The sequence below is a fragment of the Littorina saxatilis genome, linkage group LG14 (assembly GCF_037325665.1).
Source record: "Littorina saxatilis isolate snail1 linkage group LG14, US_GU_Lsax_2.0, whole genome shotgun sequence".
Lineage (NCBI taxonomy): Eukaryota > Metazoa > Mollusca > Gastropoda > Littorinimorpha > Littorinidae > Littorina > Littorina saxatilis.
The window spans coordinates 25,147,104-25,167,103 of record NC_090258.1 but is presented as its reverse complement, the minus strand read 5'-3'; the positions used below and the strand labels follow the sequence as shown (position 1 = coordinate 25,167,103).

At 41.3% G+C, this 20,000-nt stretch overlaps 1 protein-coding gene across 2 annotated transcripts in view; it reads left to right on the top strand.

The window, feature by feature from the left end:
• LOC138947413 (sialin-like) overlaps positions 1–20,000 on the top strand; it is a 54,675-nt gene that overhangs the window by 14,474 nt on the left and 20,201 nt on the right. The window contains exons 2-3 of one of the 2 annotated variants that reach the window (XM_070318875.1): positions 12,036–14,108; positions 16,567–16,581. In XM_070318875.1, the coding sequence (XP_070174976.1) occupies positions 13,769–14,108; positions 16,567–16,581 (355 nt within the window). In that variant the 5' untranslated portion in view covers positions 12,036–13,768. The remainder of the gene's footprint in view (positions 1–12,035; positions 14,109–16,566; positions 16,582–20,000) is intronic. The other variant, XM_070318876.1, reaches the window with a different exon arrangement.

Below are 20,000 nucleotides of genomic sequence, written 5' to 3'. Positions count from 1 at the left end.
TCATGCCGCAAATGCGTGGTTTGGTAAAATGCTGTGTACTGCAACAATGATTGATGGGCTCCTTGATTGCATTGTGTTTCCATAGCAACAGAACAGCAGTCAGGCATTTTCTTGTCCCTCATCGTTCATATCCTCATGGCCTGAAGGAGATATAAACCCTACTGAACACCGGCACGGTGGCCTAGTGGTAAGGCGTCCGCCCCGTGATCGGGAGGTCATGGGTTCGAACCCCGGCCGGGTCATACCTAAGACTTTAAAATTGGCAATCTAGTGGCTGCTCCGCCTGGCGTCTGGCATTATGGGGTTAGTGCTAGGACTGGTTGGTCCGGTGTCAGAATGATGTGACTGGGTGAGACATGAAGCCTGTGCTGCGACTTCTGTCTTGTGTGTGGCGCACGTTATATGTCAAAGCAGCACCGCCCTGATATGGCCCTTCGTGGTCGGCTGGGCGTTAAGCAAACAAACAAACAAACCCTACTGAACTTGTCAGACCGATCTACTGATCGCCAAAGACTGGTGTGTCACAGTGTGTGTGTGTGTGTGTGTGTGTGTGTGTGTGTGTGCGTGTGTGTGTGTGTGTGTGTGTGTGTGTGTGTGTGTGCGTGCGTGCGTGCCTGCGTACGCGTGTTTAATCTTTATCGTGCGCATGCGCGCACACGGGGGGTGTTCGGACACCGAGGAGAGTCAGTCTGCACAAAGTTGACTCTGAGAAATAAATTCCTTGTCGAACGTGGGGGTCAAACCCACGCCGATAGCGACAACTGGTTTCAAGCCAACGCCGCTACCAACTGAGCTATCTCCCCGCCAGTGCTACAGAGATTGCCGAAACTTATTTCAAATCGCTGAAATCTTTGCTGACATTTCTGCATAATTTCTGAACTTTTTTTTAACAGTTGTGGAAAGCTGACTTTAAGGACTACCTAACATTTCCAAAATTTGAGGAAACTTGTATGGTCATTTCAGCAAAATGTGCCGAGGAAAATAAGTGGTAGAAAATAGTTTGGATTCTTTCTCGCTGGACTGTCTCCTTATGATTCATAAATAAGCTGAATTGCTCAGTTGAGTTTAGCTGCAGAGGGCTATGGTAGGAAGAAAAACAGACACGTTTGGCAATTGTTTCTTTTACGAGCGACCCCCAACTCGCGCTTTATCTTCACTCTCATTGAGTGGCCATCTCATTTGGAAGAAGAGGGAGGAAGTCAGGAAAGATAACTGGCAGCGCTTTTCATGTCATGACGTCAGATGAGCATAGAGTTTGGCAATGGTTCTTTTTTTCACGAGCAACTCCCAACTTGCGCTTAATCTTCACTCTCAGCGAGTGACCATCTCATTTGGAGGACGAGAGAGGAAGGCGGGAAAGACAACTTGCAGCGCATTTTATGTCATGACGTCAGATGAGCAACGAGCGCACGCAGGGAAATTGAGCGTAGCATAATCAGTACTCTTTTTTTTAGCCCAAAAATAAATAAAATCTGTTTGTCCTACATTCAGATAATAAAGTTATACTGAATTAAATTAAATAGAACACTTTTGGTGTGACTGAAGCAACTGGTAAGTTTGTGTGAAAGGAGTGACTGTGCCAGGCTCTGAGGGGCATTAAGCCTGACTCCGTTAGGAAGATTGTGCCGTAGTGGTAGTCAAGGGTTGTGTAAGTTGAGCAACCGGATGAGAGCTTACGGACTCCCAGCAACGAGACCATTACCACAGACCGTAAAACTAATTAAGTTAATCATGCTTATTTGACAGCGAGCCTCTTATCTCGGCGCTTAGAACTATATCAGGATTTGCGCCATATAAATACCCTTATTATTATTATTCTCTCCCGCGCTGAATTTTGTAATGCCAGATGTGGCTTTCGGTTAGGTAAACGTTAACCATGAGTGACTTAAAGGCACAGTAAGCCTCCCGTAAACCATCACAGATACTGTCAGGCTTTTACACACAGTACAAACACCCTTCCATTTGAACGCTCACCAAACGGGAACATCCTAGGTGCCCTACGTAAAGAGCGAGCAATTTTTAAAGAATTAATTTTGCAGATTGTCTCGGACACTTTTTGGACCCATCCTGAACTCAGGTCAAAAATGAGTTACTTCCCTTCGGGTCTCATTCTAAACTGGCGATAGCCGTGGACCAAAGAATGTTTTTGGACCGTGGTGCGTTTTTGCGCTAGACCTAACTTTTAAAATCTAAATAATAAATTGACAGCTTGTTACACAAACATTCTTTAATCATAAAAGAATTCTTTTTTCATCAAGACAAGATCAGTACAATTCGAAGTTGTGAAAGTTTAAAAAAAGAAAAGCCCGGAAGCAGGGTCACGCAAGGGTCGTAGCAGACGACGGTTTATGCATATCGCCAGTTCCTCTCAACAGTCAAAAGCCATCGCTAGAGTTCTTGTGAACCACAGCCGTTTGTTTCGTGCATAAAAACGTGCTATTGCAGATAAGCTCACATCGAGTCGCATTCAAATTACTAACTGACGACTACATTGTGGAAAAGGGAAACTGGATCACACGGGTTCACGATGGCTCAGGGGTAAGATAAACCACGCAAAAATAAATTCTTTGAAAATTGTTCGCTCTTTACGGAGGGCACCTAGGATGTTCTCAAGCGGTGAGTGTTTAAATGAAAGGGTGTTTGTACTGTGTGTAAAAGCCTGACCGTATCTGTGATGGTTTACGGGAGGCTTACTGTGCCTTTAAAGTCAGTGTTTCCCTGCTCGCGGGACGTCATGACGTGAAAAGCGCTGCAAGTTATCTCTCCCAGAGGAAGGTAGCGACGGGAACCGTCTGACAAATTCCCCCTTTCCCTGCCTGCTGTCTCAGCAGAACAAGGAGGTCTGGCAGCAGATGAGGAAATTATGAGTCTGTGTGTGGCTGATCCATTGCCGACAGTCTGTACCTTAGCTACCATGCTGTGTTTTGGGAGCAGGTTGTTAACTTCTTTGTCTGGAGAACAGTGTTCTTGTCATTGTGGAAAGCCTGTCTGACTGTATTCGTAAAATTCTTCCATAACTGAGCACGAAGTTAACTTCGCGAAGACTTCGCTGCTTTACTGACGAGTCATTACCAACAGAAAGCAAATTCATGTAACAAATCATTATCTAAAACTAAAAGACAGGATATGATGACTGAAGACTTTAAACAACAACAACAACAACAACAACAACAACAACAACAACAACAACAACAACAAGCAACCGAAAATGACTCCCCAACAACAACCAAAAAACCACAACAACACACACATAAACACACAAACAAACACACAAACAAACAAAGAAAACAAACAAACTCTATTAAAAACTCCCCCTCCCAACCAACATCAACAACAAGCAACAACAACAACAAATTTCAACAACAACAACAAAAACAGCAGCAGCAACTAAACTAATCTGTCTTGGCAAACGAGCAAATTAGCATAGTTGCCCTCGCTGTTTTCTATTGATTGGATAATTAGCATCCTTCAGGTGTCTTTTCAAGTGAAATGAAAGGGAAGAGAGGCAGTTATGAGAAACTGACACAAGTGATCACCAGCTATCAGTCTCAAATAGACCGTTAAGTTCTATTTTTACAACAATAACCAATAGGTCTCAAAAAGACAGTTATTTTCTGTTTTTGTGAGAGTTTGAACTTGAAAGGATCGTTTTCTTTCATAAGTGATAACCAATCAGTCTCAAATAGACAGTTAAGTTCTATTTTTGCAACAATAACCAATCAGTCTTTAGGTCTCAAAAAGACAGTTATGTTCTGTTTTTGTGAGAGTTTGAACTTGAAAGGATCGTTTTCTTTCATATGTGATAACCAATCAGTCTCAAATAGACAGTTATGTTCCATTTTTGCAACAATAAACAATAGGTCTCAAAAAGACAGTTACGGTCTGTTTTCAGTTGTGAGAGTTTGAACTTGAAAGGATCGTTTTCGTTAAGGACATTTTGTATCACCTTGTTTTCTAGTCATTCCCGGTACAATAATAGAAAGAGGAAACTATAGCCAATCATCAGCGAGTGTAACGAGTATGAACCAATCAATTTCAAAGGACTGTGGTGTTCTGTTTCTACACCCTGGTCCCACCAAGATGATTGGACAAAATCAATATCTGCTGATTCAGCGTTCTTGTCACCGTAGCCGTTAAAGGGGCATTCTTTTTTGTGTAAACCATCATGTAAACCACCACAGATTTATCCAGGCTTTTACACTGGATAAGAGCATCATTACACTTGAAAACATCCAGAAATTCAACAGTTCGACTGCTTTCTTTGCAGTGGCAATTTGTGTGTTGAATTAATTTGGCACATTGACAAAAACCTGAAACTTTGACGGCCTTCATGGGTTGTGGGAGAGTTGTTATCCTTCTTTTCCCCCTGCTTTTTCATAAAAAAAAACCCACTGAGGCAAGCTACACGTGACATGGTAGGATTTTACCTGAGTGTTTCTATGGAAACAAGAGACAACAACTCTTCCACAACTCATACAAACTTAACAAAGTTATTTCCGAACATCGTGCATTGACGTGGGTGTCACAAACGAAATAATTTCAGAAAAAAAGAAAGAAAAATCCCACTCTTTATTGAAAGCAGCCAGACTGTGAGTTTTGTGTTTGCATGTGTCAAAGAAGAAGGCTGATGTTATCCCATAATACATGTTATCCCATAATACATGTTATCCCATAATACATGTTATCCCATAATACATGTTATCCCATAATACATGTTATCCCATAATACATGTTATCCCATAATACATGTTATCCTACATACGTGAGAGAGACCACTCATGAGATAACAATATCGTTCAAACCACACGTGTGTGTATCATGTAAATGAGGTCATGTCAAGCAAGTCTGGCAGGGACCTGTTTTTCCACTGCTTATGATGCGACGGCAGTTCGCCTCACTGTCTCAGATCTGACCAAGCTTTAACATTGGATAACCATCCCTCCACTTGGTCAAATACCAAAAATCAATACCCTGACTGCTTTCTGGGGAGAGTTGGATTTTTTTAAAATAAATTAATTTATTAAAATGCCACCAATGGCTTTTGAGAAATTGATTCATCAACAAATTCCTACTGTGCGAAAAGAGCACCCATGTTGTTCATTTTTATTTTTTTTGTGTGTGTTGTTGCGGCCCTATGCTCCACAGGGAGTCTACAGGAATAAGTCAAGTAAGTCAAGTCAAGTTGTTCATTTTTTGGTCTGTGACCAAATGGAGTGATGGTCTTATCCCACGTTGAAGCCTGGCCATGGACTCTTTGCATCAGTACATTTCCAAACTCGCCTCCTCTCTTATGAATATCATGCACAAGTGGACATAGAGTGTGCAGGAGTTCTGTTACTTTTCCTTCGCTATAAAGAACCCGCTGTAACCAGGAAATCTTTAGAGCTGATATAGAACATTTCAAATCAACCATTTTAAGCCCTCCAACTTCATATGACTGATATGCTGTTAATTTCTTTATTCTGTCCTTGTTATTCCATAGGAAAGAATTTTTTATTTATTTAACTCAAACAAAAACTTCTCAGGGTCTGGTAGATTCATAAATGGTAAGTTAATTTACACAATGCCAGACTCTTAATAACTGTAATTGTTCCAAAAGGGGTTACATTTCTTTTAGACCACGACCGTAACAAAATAATTTTCCATTTCGACCAATTTATGTTCATAATTTAAGGGTATAATTTCATCTAAATTGGTTGAAAAAACAATGCTCAGGGCTTTAAATGTTACAGGGTTCCAACTGAGCTTAATTTCTGACATAAATCTGAGACAGTGAGGCGAACTATTTTATTATATGAAGTCTTATGTCGCGCGCGTATCTCCAGACTCGGACTCAAGGAGCAGGGATCTATTCATGCCGTGTGAGATGGAATTTTTTTACACAATACATCACGCATTCACATCGACCAGCAGATCGCAGCCATTTCGGCGCATATCCTACTTTTCACGGCCTATTATTCCAAGTCACACGGGTATTTTGGTGGACATTTTTTTTTGTATCTATGCCTATACAATTTTGCCAGGAAAGACCCTTTTGTCAATCGTGGGATCTTTAACGTGCACACCCCAATGTAGTGTACACGAAGGGACCTCGGTTTTTCGTCTCATCCGAAAGACTAGCACTTGAACCCACCACCTAGGTTAGGAAAGGGAGGGAGAAAATTGCTAACGCCCTGACCCAGGGTCGAACTCGCAACCTCTCGCTTCCGAGCGCAAGTGCGTTACCACTCGGCCACCCACGGGAAGGAGTGTGCCCTTAATACATGCGAAGTAGAAGAAGGCGAAGCTGGAACTACTTACTGTCTGCTGCCCCAAGAGAAATTTGGGGAATGATGCCGATATTGGATGAGAAAGAAAAAAGTCCCCTAGAGACTCCTTAGTTTGAGGAATTCCGCACCTAAGATACTGCTCGGACGGGCATAACTTCACACACAATACTGGGATGTCCGTGCCGGTGACAAAAATCGTAATACATATGCATTTGTCTCTGTCTCTCTCTTTCTGTCTCTGTCTGTGTCTGCCTGTTTCTCTGTGTCTCAATACGAAAATCCATGTACACAAAGTACTTGTGGCCAAAGGAAACAACGCAAATTATACACGATATAAATTTTCCTACTTGTGTAAATAGCCTCGCCTTATTGAAAACGTTAATCGCACAAGCACTTGTGCAGATAGCCGTTAAAGGTTATCTACACGAGTTCTTGAGTAAATAACGTTTTCATCGGTGACCGAGCTATTTACACAAGTAGAAAAAAGTCATGTCTTGTGTAAATAGCGTTTTCGGCGAGGCACACACACACACACACACACACACACACACACACACACACACACACACACACACACACACACACACACACACACACACACACACACGCAAGATCGCACACACACCGTGACCGGCCGACCCACTTACCCCCCCCACACACACACACACACCAAGCAACCAACAAGACCGTTAGTTCATTTCTTTCTTTCTTTATTTGGTGTTTAACGTCGTTTTCAACCACGAAGGTTATATCGCGACGGGTTAGTTCATTCACAATGATGGTTTCATGCTCGCTTCCAGAAGAAATGGTCAGCCGTCTGTATTGGTCAGAGTAGTGTATTTATAGTCTTCTTTTTGTTACTAAATGTTTTGACATAGACGGGGAATTGAAACGATGGTGATGGTGTGTGTGTGTGTGTGTGTGTGTGTGTGTGTGTGTGTGTGTGTGTGTGTGTGTGTGTGTGTGTGTGTGTGTGTGTGTGTGAAAGTTGAGGAGGTACATTTTTCGATCAGATTGATTGAAATTTTGGTCAAGCAATCTTCGACGAAGCCCGGACCATGGGATTGCTTTTCAGCTTGATTATAACTTTGGACATTAAAAATCTGAACATTCTAATTAAAATAAAATATTAGTAATCGATCATTTCTTGAATCCAAAAACATATAGATATGTTATGTTTGGATGAAAAACTGACAAGCTGAGAAAGTTAAAATGAATAGAGGAAAGCGCGCTTTCATGTGAAGCGCTAAAAGCTACTGCACTATATTGGCTTGTTACTTGAAGTAATTAGCGAGCCTTCCGCGGGTAATTTGCAAAACTATTGTGAAATGCGGCAGTGCGTTCAGTTTCATTCTGTGAGTTCGGCAGATTGACTCACGCGACTTGTTTTGTGTTTAACTCCAAAGCCGGATTTTAATTTTTTTTGTTGAAAGGTGTGTGTGTGTGTGTGTGTGTGTGTGTGTGTGTGTGTGTGTGTGTGTGTGTGTGTGTGTGTGTGTGTGTGTGTGTGTGTGTGTGTGTGTGTGTGTGTGTGAGAGAGAGAGAGAGAGAGCAGACATATAGACAGACAGTCAGACAGACAAAGGCAGAGACAGACAACCAGATAGAGAAACGAACAGGAATAGGGAGAGACAAAAACAGAGAGAGAGAGAATGTGTTTTTTTACTTTGCTAGAGTGCATTTACTTTGAGAGAAATAGTTGGTTTGTTAAAAGGCTTGCTGGCAGAGACGATACAGTTTGTTCAGTTGTTACATTCAGTTTTAAGCACCATTAAGCCTCAACACAGAGATAATTCAATAGAACCGGCACCACTAAAGACCATGAAGCAAAACATAAAATTCTTCATCTGTGATGGCACTGACTTGGGATTTATTAATAAATAATAATAAATAATTCTCTTTATTTATATAGCGCCTTATCCGAAGTTCAAAGCGCTTTTATGCCGTGTGAGATGGAATTTTTTACACAATATATCACGCATTCACATCGACCAGCAAACCTCAAGCCTGTTAGGCGAATGTTCACCTTTCGCGGCCTTTATTCCAAGTCACACGGGTATTTGATGGACATTTTTATCTATGCCTATACAATTTTGCCAGGAAAGACCCTTTTGTCAATCGTGGGATCTTTAACGTGCACATTCCAATATAGTGTACACGAAGGGACCTCGGTTTTTCGTTCATCCGAAAGACTAGCACTTGAACCCACCATCTAGGTTAGGAAAGGGGGGAGAAAATAACGGCCCGACCCAGGGTCGAACACGCAACCTCTCGATTCCGAGCGCAAGTGCGTTACCACTCGGCCACCCAGTCCACTGCATGCTTGGGTCATTTTGGTATAACATTGTACCGGCCCGGTGTTACACTCAAAAATGATTCCAATCAAGAATTATCCCAGGGGCATTTACAGCCTACAATAATTTTACCTGGACAAGAAAACAAGGCCGAAAATAAAATGTCTTGATGTGACAAGATAGGGATGTTTCTTGGACGTCCAGCAGTCGGCAAGAGAAGCTAGATAACTTATTTCAAATCAGGGAAAATGTTTCGATATTTTGAAATGGTAGGGGAAAGATGACACCAATGACTGCCCAAATCCTTCGAAACTTGCCTAAAATATTATGGCAAATGTGCAGAAGAAAAGAAATTCACACACACACACACGCACACACACACACACACACACACACACACACACACACACACACACACACACACACACACACACACACACACACACACATACACACACATGTAGATTTCTGGTGTAAAACTTGCAAAAATTTCTAGAAAGAAACACGGGCAAATATTCCAGGAAAGCAGCATAATACAAAAAGGAAACAGCATAAACAGCAGTGTAGAAATCCCTACACATAGGCAGGAAAAATCTATTATCCTTGATCTTTCTAGACGGCAAGGCGGCATGGACCGGGATTTTGTTGTTGTTGAGGGCGGGGGTTATTTCATGAGACACCGGTCATTTGTTTGTGTTGAGTGACAGCCCTATGGTCACCAACAGACAGAGAAAACCTGGAATGTCTGCATCTCAGGTCGACGATTTGTTCACATTGCGGGTATTTTTTCTCCTGTGGAGATGACTTATACGGGTGATGCGAGCCATCTGAGGATGTAGTGTTCGTCTTCTATTTGGACGGTCTGTGTTTATGTGTGTGTGTGCGTGAGAGACAGTGCAGTTTGTAAAAGAGGTGGGGCGGCATGCCCAAGGAGGCGCATGCAAGATCGAAGATGGAAACGAAAAGGTCAGGACAGCAGTTTCCTCACGTGACAGCCGTCGCCGAAGAATACTAATTTTTCCTGAAATGTGCATGGGCAGAGGGTTATTTCAAGCTGGCGTTATTTTTGTGTTACACCGGTTATTAGTCTGGACCGGCTGACAGCGCTGTGGTGACCTAAAAACAAGGGAAAACCCCTCTCTGTTCTTCTCCCTTCACTCCCTCTCCCTTTCTCTCTCTATCCTCTATCTCTCTCTCTCTCTCTCTCTCTCTCTCTCTCTCTCTCTCTCTCTCTCTCTCTCCTTTCCCCCTTCCCTCCCTCCCCCTCTCTCTCTCCCCCCTCTCTCCCCTTCACTCTCTCTCTCTTTGAGTTTTTAATGCTCGCTCAATGCGTCTGTCTAGACATATTTTAATCCCTCAGTCGTCCCTGAAAATGTGTTTTTTTCCGCACATAACATTATTCTAGAGGAAAACAGAGCTTGCCGCCATCGGTTGAGGAAAAAGTTAAATCTGTTTTTGTCCAAGCCTTAAAGGCTGTTTGATCTTTTACTACGTATAAGAAAAATGTTTGTTAAACCTGTCATTTTTTAAAGTTTTTTGTTTTGTTTTCTCTTTCTTATTTATACTGTTCATGATATGTATTCGTCTTTAAAACAGAGATTGATTAAACACTAAAATAGAAATAAAAACCTACATTCAACAAAAGGGGGTTAATTCTGCATATTCATAATCTACCCCCTGGAATTATTGACGGGTGATCACATTTTGCCCCAAACACCGGTCATTTGTCTGGGCTGATGACAGTCTTTGGGGCCTCACAAGACACGGGGAACTGGTGGTCTCGGCTGCATTTGCCTGTGGTCGATATTGTGCCGACGCTGTCACTTTGCCTTGAGATGACCTTTACGGTTGACTAGACGTAAAGGATAAGTCGGCGAGAGTCTGCAGAATAATGCGATTTTTCGTGTGGAGGGTCTGTGTGTGATCTGTGTTGCTGCGTTGGTAGTGAGTAGACTGATTTATAAAATAAGGCCCAAATCTTCTTTCTCTGCTTTGCCATCTGTTTTCCTTCTCTGTATGGTTCGGAAAACAATAAGTGAGCAGGCTGTTTCAGTTCTTATGCATATGATGTTGTCTCCTCTTTGTACCGAGCTAACCTGTAATGGTTCTGCATCTCTGTCTTTCTGTTACTGTTTCTGTCTTTCAAACTCTGTGTCAATGTCCGTCTGTAGTACCCTGATCTGTCCCTCTAGCGCGCGCTCTCTCTCTATATATATATTTCTCTGTTGTATATAATTTTCAAGCATTGCTAAAGAATCCTAATGCATCTTAAAATGTCTTATTGGTTGCTTGACATGTTAATTATGGTAAATATGATATTTGTACTATAGTTAAACTTATCTTTTATTTCTTCTTGTTTGTTACCCCTCAGTGGGCGAGGGCCGGATGAAAACAAGCATGTATACATTGCTTATTCTGTCACCCTCGTAAAATAAATTTCAATTCAATTCAAAATTCAAATTCTCTCTCTCTCTCTCTCTCTCTCTCTCTCTCTCTCTCTCTCTCTCTCTCTCTCTCTCTCTCTCTCTCTCAGTCTGTCCGTTTGTCTGTCTGTGTGTGTATGTGTGTATGTGTGTGTGTGTGTGTTTGTGTGTGTGTGTGTTTGTGTGTGTGTATGCTCGTGCGTGCGTGTGCGCGTGTGTGTATGTATGTGTGTGTGTGTATGTGTGTCTGTGTGCGCGCGCGTGCGGTAGTGTGTGTGAATGTATGTGTCTTTGTGTGTTAATCTGCTTGTCTGTCTGCCTATAACCATTTCTATGTCTCCGTCTCTCTCTGTCTCGGTCTCACCCGGATTGTGTGTAAGCGGCAAGTATCTACTTTATATGTCTTAGTTTCATTTCAACCTTTCTATTTTCATCCTCACGTTATTCTATTCTGTTTTCGCTCAGTAAGGGACACAACCCACGCACATGATTGGAAAAGCAAAGTTAACTGCACGAGCGGGCTTTATCGCCATGGCGTCACAAAAATATCGATTTTGTCACTATTTCGGGAACAGCCAACGAACACTGTGACAAAAATTAGGGAGGCATTGTTTGTAACAAGAAGGCTACACTCAATTACAGCAAGGCAACTGCAGATTGCGAAAGAAAAGGGACATTGTGATTCAAAGTCCGTGATAAAATCTAGGCCCTCCCGAGAGAGAGAGAGAGAGAGGAGAGAGGGAGAGGGAGGGAGGGAGGGAGGGAGGGAAAGAGGGAAAGAGGAAGAGAGGGAGGGGGAGAGAGAGAGAGAGAGAGAGAGAGAGAGAGAGTTTAATTAAACAAATGTCTATAAAGGACCTTTGTATTTTCTTTGATATATAACCAAACTAAGCCAGTCAGCATCCAAGCAACCAAACTAAGCCAGTCAGCATCCAAGCAACCAAACACGCCTTCCCTAAAAAATCTATTTAAAAAAACAAAAAAACAAAAAACCCAGAAATGACCACATTTTTGTTTCTACAATGATGATTTTGGTGATTTTGTTTCAGGCTAAAAGGCCGCATGGACCAAGTTACCCGCCAACACGGTTACTTGTCATCTGACTCCAATTCATCAAGTTGGCTTCATGCCAATTTGCCTGTAACCCTCTGAGCAATCCAACAAGCTAGCAACAATCCGGTTGCCAACGCCAAGGAGTGTAAAAGCCAAGTCTGAGTCAACCCAGCAACCCAGCAAGCCAGTTACCAACCGGGCTGCCATCGCACAAGTCTGAGTCAACCCAGCAAGCCAGTTACCAACCGGGCTGCCATCGCACAAGTCTGAGTCAACCCAGCAAGCCAGTTACCAACCGGGCTGCCATCGCACAAGTCTGAGTCAACCCAGCAAGCCAGTTACCAACCGGGCTGCCATCGCACAAGTCTGAGTCAACCCAGCAAGCCAGTTACCAACCGGGCTGCGCGCCATCGCACAAGAAACTGCAGGGCAGCTTCAGCCAAAGATCTGCAGTATAAATATGCCAACGCTTGACAACCTCCTTTGATGGCAAGATTGGTTCAGACAGCAACATTCTAACAGAGAATTTCCCAGTTCAGCTGAAACTATCTTTTTTGTTGTAAATTTGCATCGAAATTGTTCCCGGGTTTTGTATTGTTCAACGAATTTTACCCTCTCAAGAAGCAATTTGCCAGAGAAACAATTTTATGTTATCACAACGATCCTTTCCCTTTGTACTGCTGAGTTATCCTTTTTCGCTGAACAGGCAACTAACTCTTTGACGCTGCAACGAGTCTGTTATTGCAATAGTTTGGACGTTTGGGTTGATATTCGGATCCATTATTCATAAAATATTCGTGCAAAATTCGTAGCGGCCAATTCAGATATAAGGTAACGCTCTGTCAACGATTCCTTTTGTGCAATATTTTGAACGATTTTGTACAGATAACGGATTTTTTATACGGATTTGTTATCGGTAAAGTATTCACAAAAAAGTCAAAGTGGTAATTTCGGACCTGAAATATTTATCTACGCAAAAGACCAGTCTGCAATTCTGAACGAATTAAGGCTGCAGTCTGTGTGCTTCTCGTTGTGATCCGCAGACTTTGTGTGTACTCCCTTCACCTAGGTTGTTAGCATCTAACACCTCTGGTTCACGGATGATCGAGATATTGATCACGTCAGATTTAGTGGCAACATTAACATTCCTACGAAACACTTTCACTCCTCTCCTCACCTCAGGTCAATATCTTGGACCAAGACTGTGAAGACATCAAACTGAGAATTCACCAGACAAGTTCTTGGAATTGCTTCAAATTCTGTGTCCACCTCAGACCAAGATCAAGATTCCAAACAACTGAAACTTAAGTGATCACTCAACATTTTCAGGAATAAAATCGAATCTTGTATCCACACAAGACCAAGATTGTGAAGACTACAAACTTTGAGTTCATCAGACAAGTTCTTGGAAGCACTTTATTACACTTTGTGTCCACCTCAGACCAAGATCAAGATTGTGAACACCTAAAGTTGAACTGATCACTTTAACTTTCTAAGAAGAAAAAGATCAAATCTCAAGTCCACCTTACACGGAGATTTTGAACACCTCAGATCTTGTGTGTTCACATTGAAGTTTTCTACGAAAACGCTTGAAAAAAAGTTGTTTTCTATTTCTACCCTCCGAGCTCATTTGAACCAAGCAATTTGAAGAAAAAACAACAACAAAACTTGTGTGTTTTTTAATATTTATTACAGCCAAAAAACTTACATCCAAAAACCTCCATCCACCATGTCTTCTCCGGACGACAAGTCGCTCAACAGCCCGACCAAGCTGGGTTCGAATCCCAAGGTCTCTGCCTCATCTCCAAAATCGCCCAAATCTCCATCCTCGGACACTAGCGCAGACTCGGCCACCAATAGACGTTCCCATTTTACCCGCCAGGCTTCGTCCGGTACGACGTCAACTGCCTCTAACCCCCGATTGGAGCACCAAATGTCACGCGATGGCTCAGTCAGAAAGAGGCGGGCGTCGTACAGACGGATGTCCAGTTTTGACTTCGCTCACACCAACTCCCTGCCTACTATGGTGCCCGACCTGAAGAGGTTGGATTCCATAGACAAATCACAAGGTGAGTCCTGTGTAAATCAATAACTTAATGAATAAATAAATAAATAGATAAATGAATCGATAAATGAAAAGATAAATCAATAGATAAATCAATAGATAAATCACACCAAAAAAAATGAATAGATAAATGAATAAATAAATGAATTGATAAATGAATCGATAAATAAAAAAATAAATCAATAGATAAAAAAAATAACAAAATGAATATATACATCAATAGATACATCAATAAATACATCAATAGATACATCAATTGATAAATCATTAGATACATCAATAGATACATCAATAGATAAATGAATGAATAAATGAAAGGATACATCAATAGATACATCAATATATAAATCAATAGATAAATCAATAGATAAATCAATAGACATGAAAGTGAATCAATAGAGACACAAATAGATACATTAATCGATAAATAACCGGCACGGTTGGCCTAGTGGTAAGGCGTCCGCCCCGTGATCGGGAGGTCGTGGGTTCGAACCCCGGCCGGGTCATACCTAAGACTTTAAAATTGGCAATCTAGTGGCTGCTCCGCCTGGCGTCTGGCATTATGGGGTTAGTGCTAGGACTGGTTGGTCCGGTGTCAGAATAATGTGACTGGGTGAGACATGAAGCCTGTGCTGCGACTTCTGTCTTGTGTGTGGCGCACGTTATATGTCATAGCAGCACCGCCCTGATATGGCCCTTCGTGGTCGGCTGGGCGTTAAGCAAACAAACAAACAAACAAACAATCGATAACTAATAGATAGACAATATATGCATACATTGATCAAGAAATCGATCAAGAAATCAAAATGTAGATTATATTTTTGTGTGTGTTTCAACGTGTATTATTTTAAAGTTGGGGATCAATATAGGTTAGCAAATAGACGAGTTTGGTTGCGGTGGGCAGTACTTTTGCAATTTTCATACTTTGTTCACTTTTTACATTCCTCTGGTTTGGCCTTCTCTCCTTCTCTTGATGGCAAAGCTTTGGATGGGATTTAAGGTATTCATATCCATCCTACTGGTGCCGAGATTTAGGTTTTGAACAGAGCACGTACTGGGAAAAGAAATTGTGTGTGACGTCGTCTTGTAACCAAAGCCTGTAATTAACATTAAATACTAACTGCTGCTTGGAAATCTACTGCTTAACATTTTTTTGGCAGCTGACATAAGTTTCAATAATTGAAATATTTGTGTGTGGAATTAGGTTGCTTAAGTGTTTGTTTTACCCATATACTCAACTGTCACCATATTTAGGGTATGCTTTACACATCTTGAAACTAAAGAGCGTCTGAAGAAAGAATCAAATATTAGATATCTTCAATTTGAAAACTCCAAAAGAAATAACGAAGACAGAAGCATAAAGTCCGGCACGGTGGCCTAGTGGTAAGGCGTCCGCCCCGTGATCGGGAGGTCGTGGGTTCGAACCCCGGCCGGGTCATACCTAAGACTTTAAAATTGGCAATCTAGTGGCTGCTCCGCCTGGCGTCTGGCATTATGGGGTTAGTGCTAGGACTGGTTGGTCCGGTGTCAGAATAATGTGACTGGGTGAGACATGAAGCCTGTGCTGCGACTTCTGTCTTGTGTGTGGCGCACGTTATATGTCATAGCAGCACCGCCCTGATATGGCCCTTCGTGGTCGGCTGGGCGTTAAGCAAACAAACAAACAAACAATCGATAACTAATAGATAGACAATATATGCATACATTGATCAAGAAATCGATCAAGAAATCAAAATGTAGATTATATTTTTGTGTGTGTTTCAACGTGTATTATTTTAAAGTTGGGGATCAATATAGGTTAGCAAATAGACGAGTTTGGTTGCGGTGGGCAGTACTTTTGCAATTTTCATACTTTGTTCACTTTTTACATTCCTCTGGTTTGGCCTTCTCTCCTTCTCTTGATGGCAAAGCTTTGGATGGGATTTAAGGTATTCATATCCATCCTACTGGTGCCGAGATTTAGGTTTTGAACAGAGCACGTACTGGGAAAAGAAATTGTGTGTGACGTCGTCTTGTAACCAAAGCCTGTAATTAACATTAAATACTAACTGCTGCTTGGAAATCTACTGCTTAACATTTTTTTGGCAGCTGACATAAGTTTCAATAATTGAAATATTTGTGTGTGGAATTAGGTTGCTTAAGTGTTTGTTTTACCCATATACTCAACTGTCACCATATTTAGGGTATGCTTTACACATCTTGAAACTAAAGAGCGTCTGAAGAAAGAATCAAATATTAGATATCTTCAATTTGAAAACTCCAAAAGAAATAACGAAGACAGAAGCATAATGATGCTGATGATCAACACCAAACAAAAAAGAAAAAGTGCTCAATGATTTTTTTCAAAATTGAAATGTTACGATTTTTATTTCATCAAGCATCAATCACCATTTTCATCGGTCATAATATGTAATATTGTGGCGAGCTAACAATACTTCTGACATGTTTGAATGCATTGCCAGAGGAATTCTCGAAAGGTAACGTAAAAAAACCATCAACCGTGTGGCATCATTTTCACGAGAAAAATATCAACCGTGTGGCATCATTTTTACGAGAAAAACATCGCATTTATTTAGAAAAAAACCCTTGCAATAGATCATTCACTGGTACATATATATATATGTATGTAAAAATGCTACAAATATTGTCACATCATGCTTATGATCTGCTGCATTGTTTTTGTTCTGTGTATAAAAAAAAATGACGGTCAAGAACATCATCGCTAAGGCCAAAAAGAAAAATATGTCTGTTTCTGGTAACCCGACCGACCCTATTTTTAAGCGCCGACCCTAAATAAAAAATTCCGTTTTTCGCACACACACACACACACACACACACACACACACACACACACACACACACACACACACACACACACACACACACACACACACACACACACACACACACACACACACACACACACACACACACACACACACACAAAATGAAGTCAAGTATACTTTATTTAGTTTCAATATATCTAGGTCAAAAACATGTGCTAAATAATTGTAAGTAAACTAAGGAAGCGTTTAAAAACCCCGTAAAAAGACGTTAACAAAACGTAAGAAAAAGGACTGGGTGGCCGAGTGGTAAACGCACTTGCCTCGGAAGCGAGAGGTTGCGAGTTCGACCCTGGGTCAGGGCGTTAGCAATTTTCTCCCCCCTTTCCTAACCTAGGTGGTGGGTTCAAGTGCTAGTCTTTCGGATGAGACGAAAAACCGAGGTCCCTTCGTGTACACTACATTGGGGTGTGCACGTTAAAGATCCCACGATTGACAAAAGGGTCTTTCCTGGCAAAATTGTATAGGCATAGATACAAATGTCCACCAAATACCCGTGTGACTTGGAATAATAGTCCGTGAAAAGTAAATATTCGCCTTAATTGGCTTGAGATTTACTGGCCGATGTGAATGCGTGATATATTGAGTAAAAAATTCCATCTCACACGGCAGAAATTAATATGTAAAGCGCTTAGAGAACGTCAAGCGCTATATAAATCGCCCCATACATACATAAAAATTAAAAAAACAAAAAAACAACACCGACCGACCCTATTTTTTTCGGCGATGTTACCGGAAACAGACATATTTTTCTTTTGGGCCTAATTAACGTTGATGGGGTCTATGTCGACCAAAAGAGTGGGATTCCCTGTAGGTCGAGTTCCTGTAGGTGGATTCCCTGTATACCTAAGACTTTAAAATTGGCAATCTAGTGTACAGGGAATCCCACAGGGTGCAGTTTTTCAATAAAACTTGCAAACCATACTCGAATTTCTAAGAAATATCAAAAAAAGATCGAAAAACCTCAAATTTCTAACGATGTCGCTAAGCATCACGTGACTTTCATTGATATTAGCGAAACGCTACAGGAACTACACCCTGTGGTATTCCCTGTATACAAGATTGCCAATTTTAAAGTCTTAGGTATACAGGGAATCCACCTACATGAACTCCACCTACAGTGAATCCCATTCTTTTGGTCGACATAGACCCCAACAGCCTAATTAACCTTTAGAAATCTTGCTCTGATTTGTTTTATTGAGGCATGGTTTGCATGAGCCCTTTTATTTTGGGCAAGACGATTAAATGGACACTGTTTTAATGGAACATGAGAGGAAACATAAGATAAAATAAGATAATATATAAGATAAAATCGTCACGCTCATAAGATAATTGCCTGTGTCATTTTTTGATGTTTTGAGAAAAACGCAAACAACTTTCTTTGGTGTCTGAACAATCTGCCTATCTCATTTTAGTTATAAGTTGCAAACTGCCTATCTCGAGCGGTGACAGCTGGAAAAACGTGAGATAAAGAGCTGACAGCAACATTTTGAATCAGCTAAACTGTATAACAACCCACAAAGAGCTTTTGCATACTTTCACATTCTCAAAACAAGTCTTCCTGCATCACAAAGAAAAAGTGCCTAACTCAAGAAAGGAGATCGGCGGTTTTGCTTACGTTACCGTGGCAATGGTTTCTGATGGTCTGAGAGTGGTTTTTTTGGTTTTGTTTTGGTTTAAACACAATTTTATTCATACTACATGACATGAAATTATATTTTATATTTCCAAAGAAACTGCATTTTGATTATGCCGGATGAAAATTGTGTAAAATTAGTAATTACTTGCAATGTAAAACTAAATATTGGATGCTGCTATGATACATTTTGTGTATAAACCTGGCTGCCTTGTAGACTTTACTTTCTTTGACCGTTTAGTTTGGACAGCGGTTATTTCTGTTTTAGTTGTACTTTTTTACCTTCCTTTCTTGCTGTAGTGTTTTTTTAATTTTATTTGTTATTTTTCCTTTTTCTCTGAAGAATTTGCTTTTGCTTGAGTTATATATTTGGTGGTTTTTAGGCTATATATTTGGGCATTGAACAATTAAATTGATGTGTAAATGTGTTCTTAATGGCTGTTTTGAATTTTTGGCAATGTTTTTATTAGAGGCCAACTCCGCCTCGTCACAACAGTACCCCTCACTGTCTCAGATACCGGTGTAGGATCCGGTCCGGTCCCCCCTCTGAAGTAGTCCCCCGGGGGACCAATTCGTGGCAAAAACTGCTCTATAATGGTCCCCCCTTAGACATCCAGCCTCGTTTTTCTTGTTACAATGTTAGTAATGTTACCAGCAATTTTAGAGAAAAGAAAGGAAAGAATCAGAGACTGGTTTCATTTCTTCTTATCAGTATTTATTTATTATTCCTTTTATTTCATGTGATTTTTCTTTTGAACGGCATTATAAATCAGATCTATTTTATTTTCTGCAAAATATAGTCAAACAAAGAGATTGCTGTCTGTGCACTACATAATACCGGACGAAGATATAGGTTGAAAATGGCTTGAATGCCTAAGAAAAACGAGGCTGTATGTCTAAGGGGGACCATTATAGAGCAGTTTTTGCCATTGGTCCCCCGGGGGACTACTTCAGAGGGGGGCCGGACCGGATCCTACACCGGCACGGTGGCCTAGTGGTAAGGCGTCCGCCCTGTGATCGGGAGGTCGTGGGTTCGAACCCCGGCCGGGTCATACCTAAGACTTTAAAATTGGCAATCTAGTGGCTGCTCCGCCTGGCGTCTGGCATTATGGGGTTAGTGCTAGGACTGGTTGGTCCGGTGTCAGAATAATGTGACTGGGTGAGACATGAAGCCTGTGCTGCGACTTCTGTCTTGTGTGTGGCGCACGTTATATGTCAAAGCAGCACCGCCCTGATATGGCCCTTCGTGGTCGGCTGGGCGTTTAAGCAAACAAACAAACTGTCTCAGATCTGGCCAGGCATTTACATGGAATGAAACTATTCCTCCTCTTGGTCACATACCAACAATGAACAGTCTGACTGCTCGCTGTGCACAGTGGTATTTTGTTTAAAGAATTAATTTCGTAAAAGACACTGG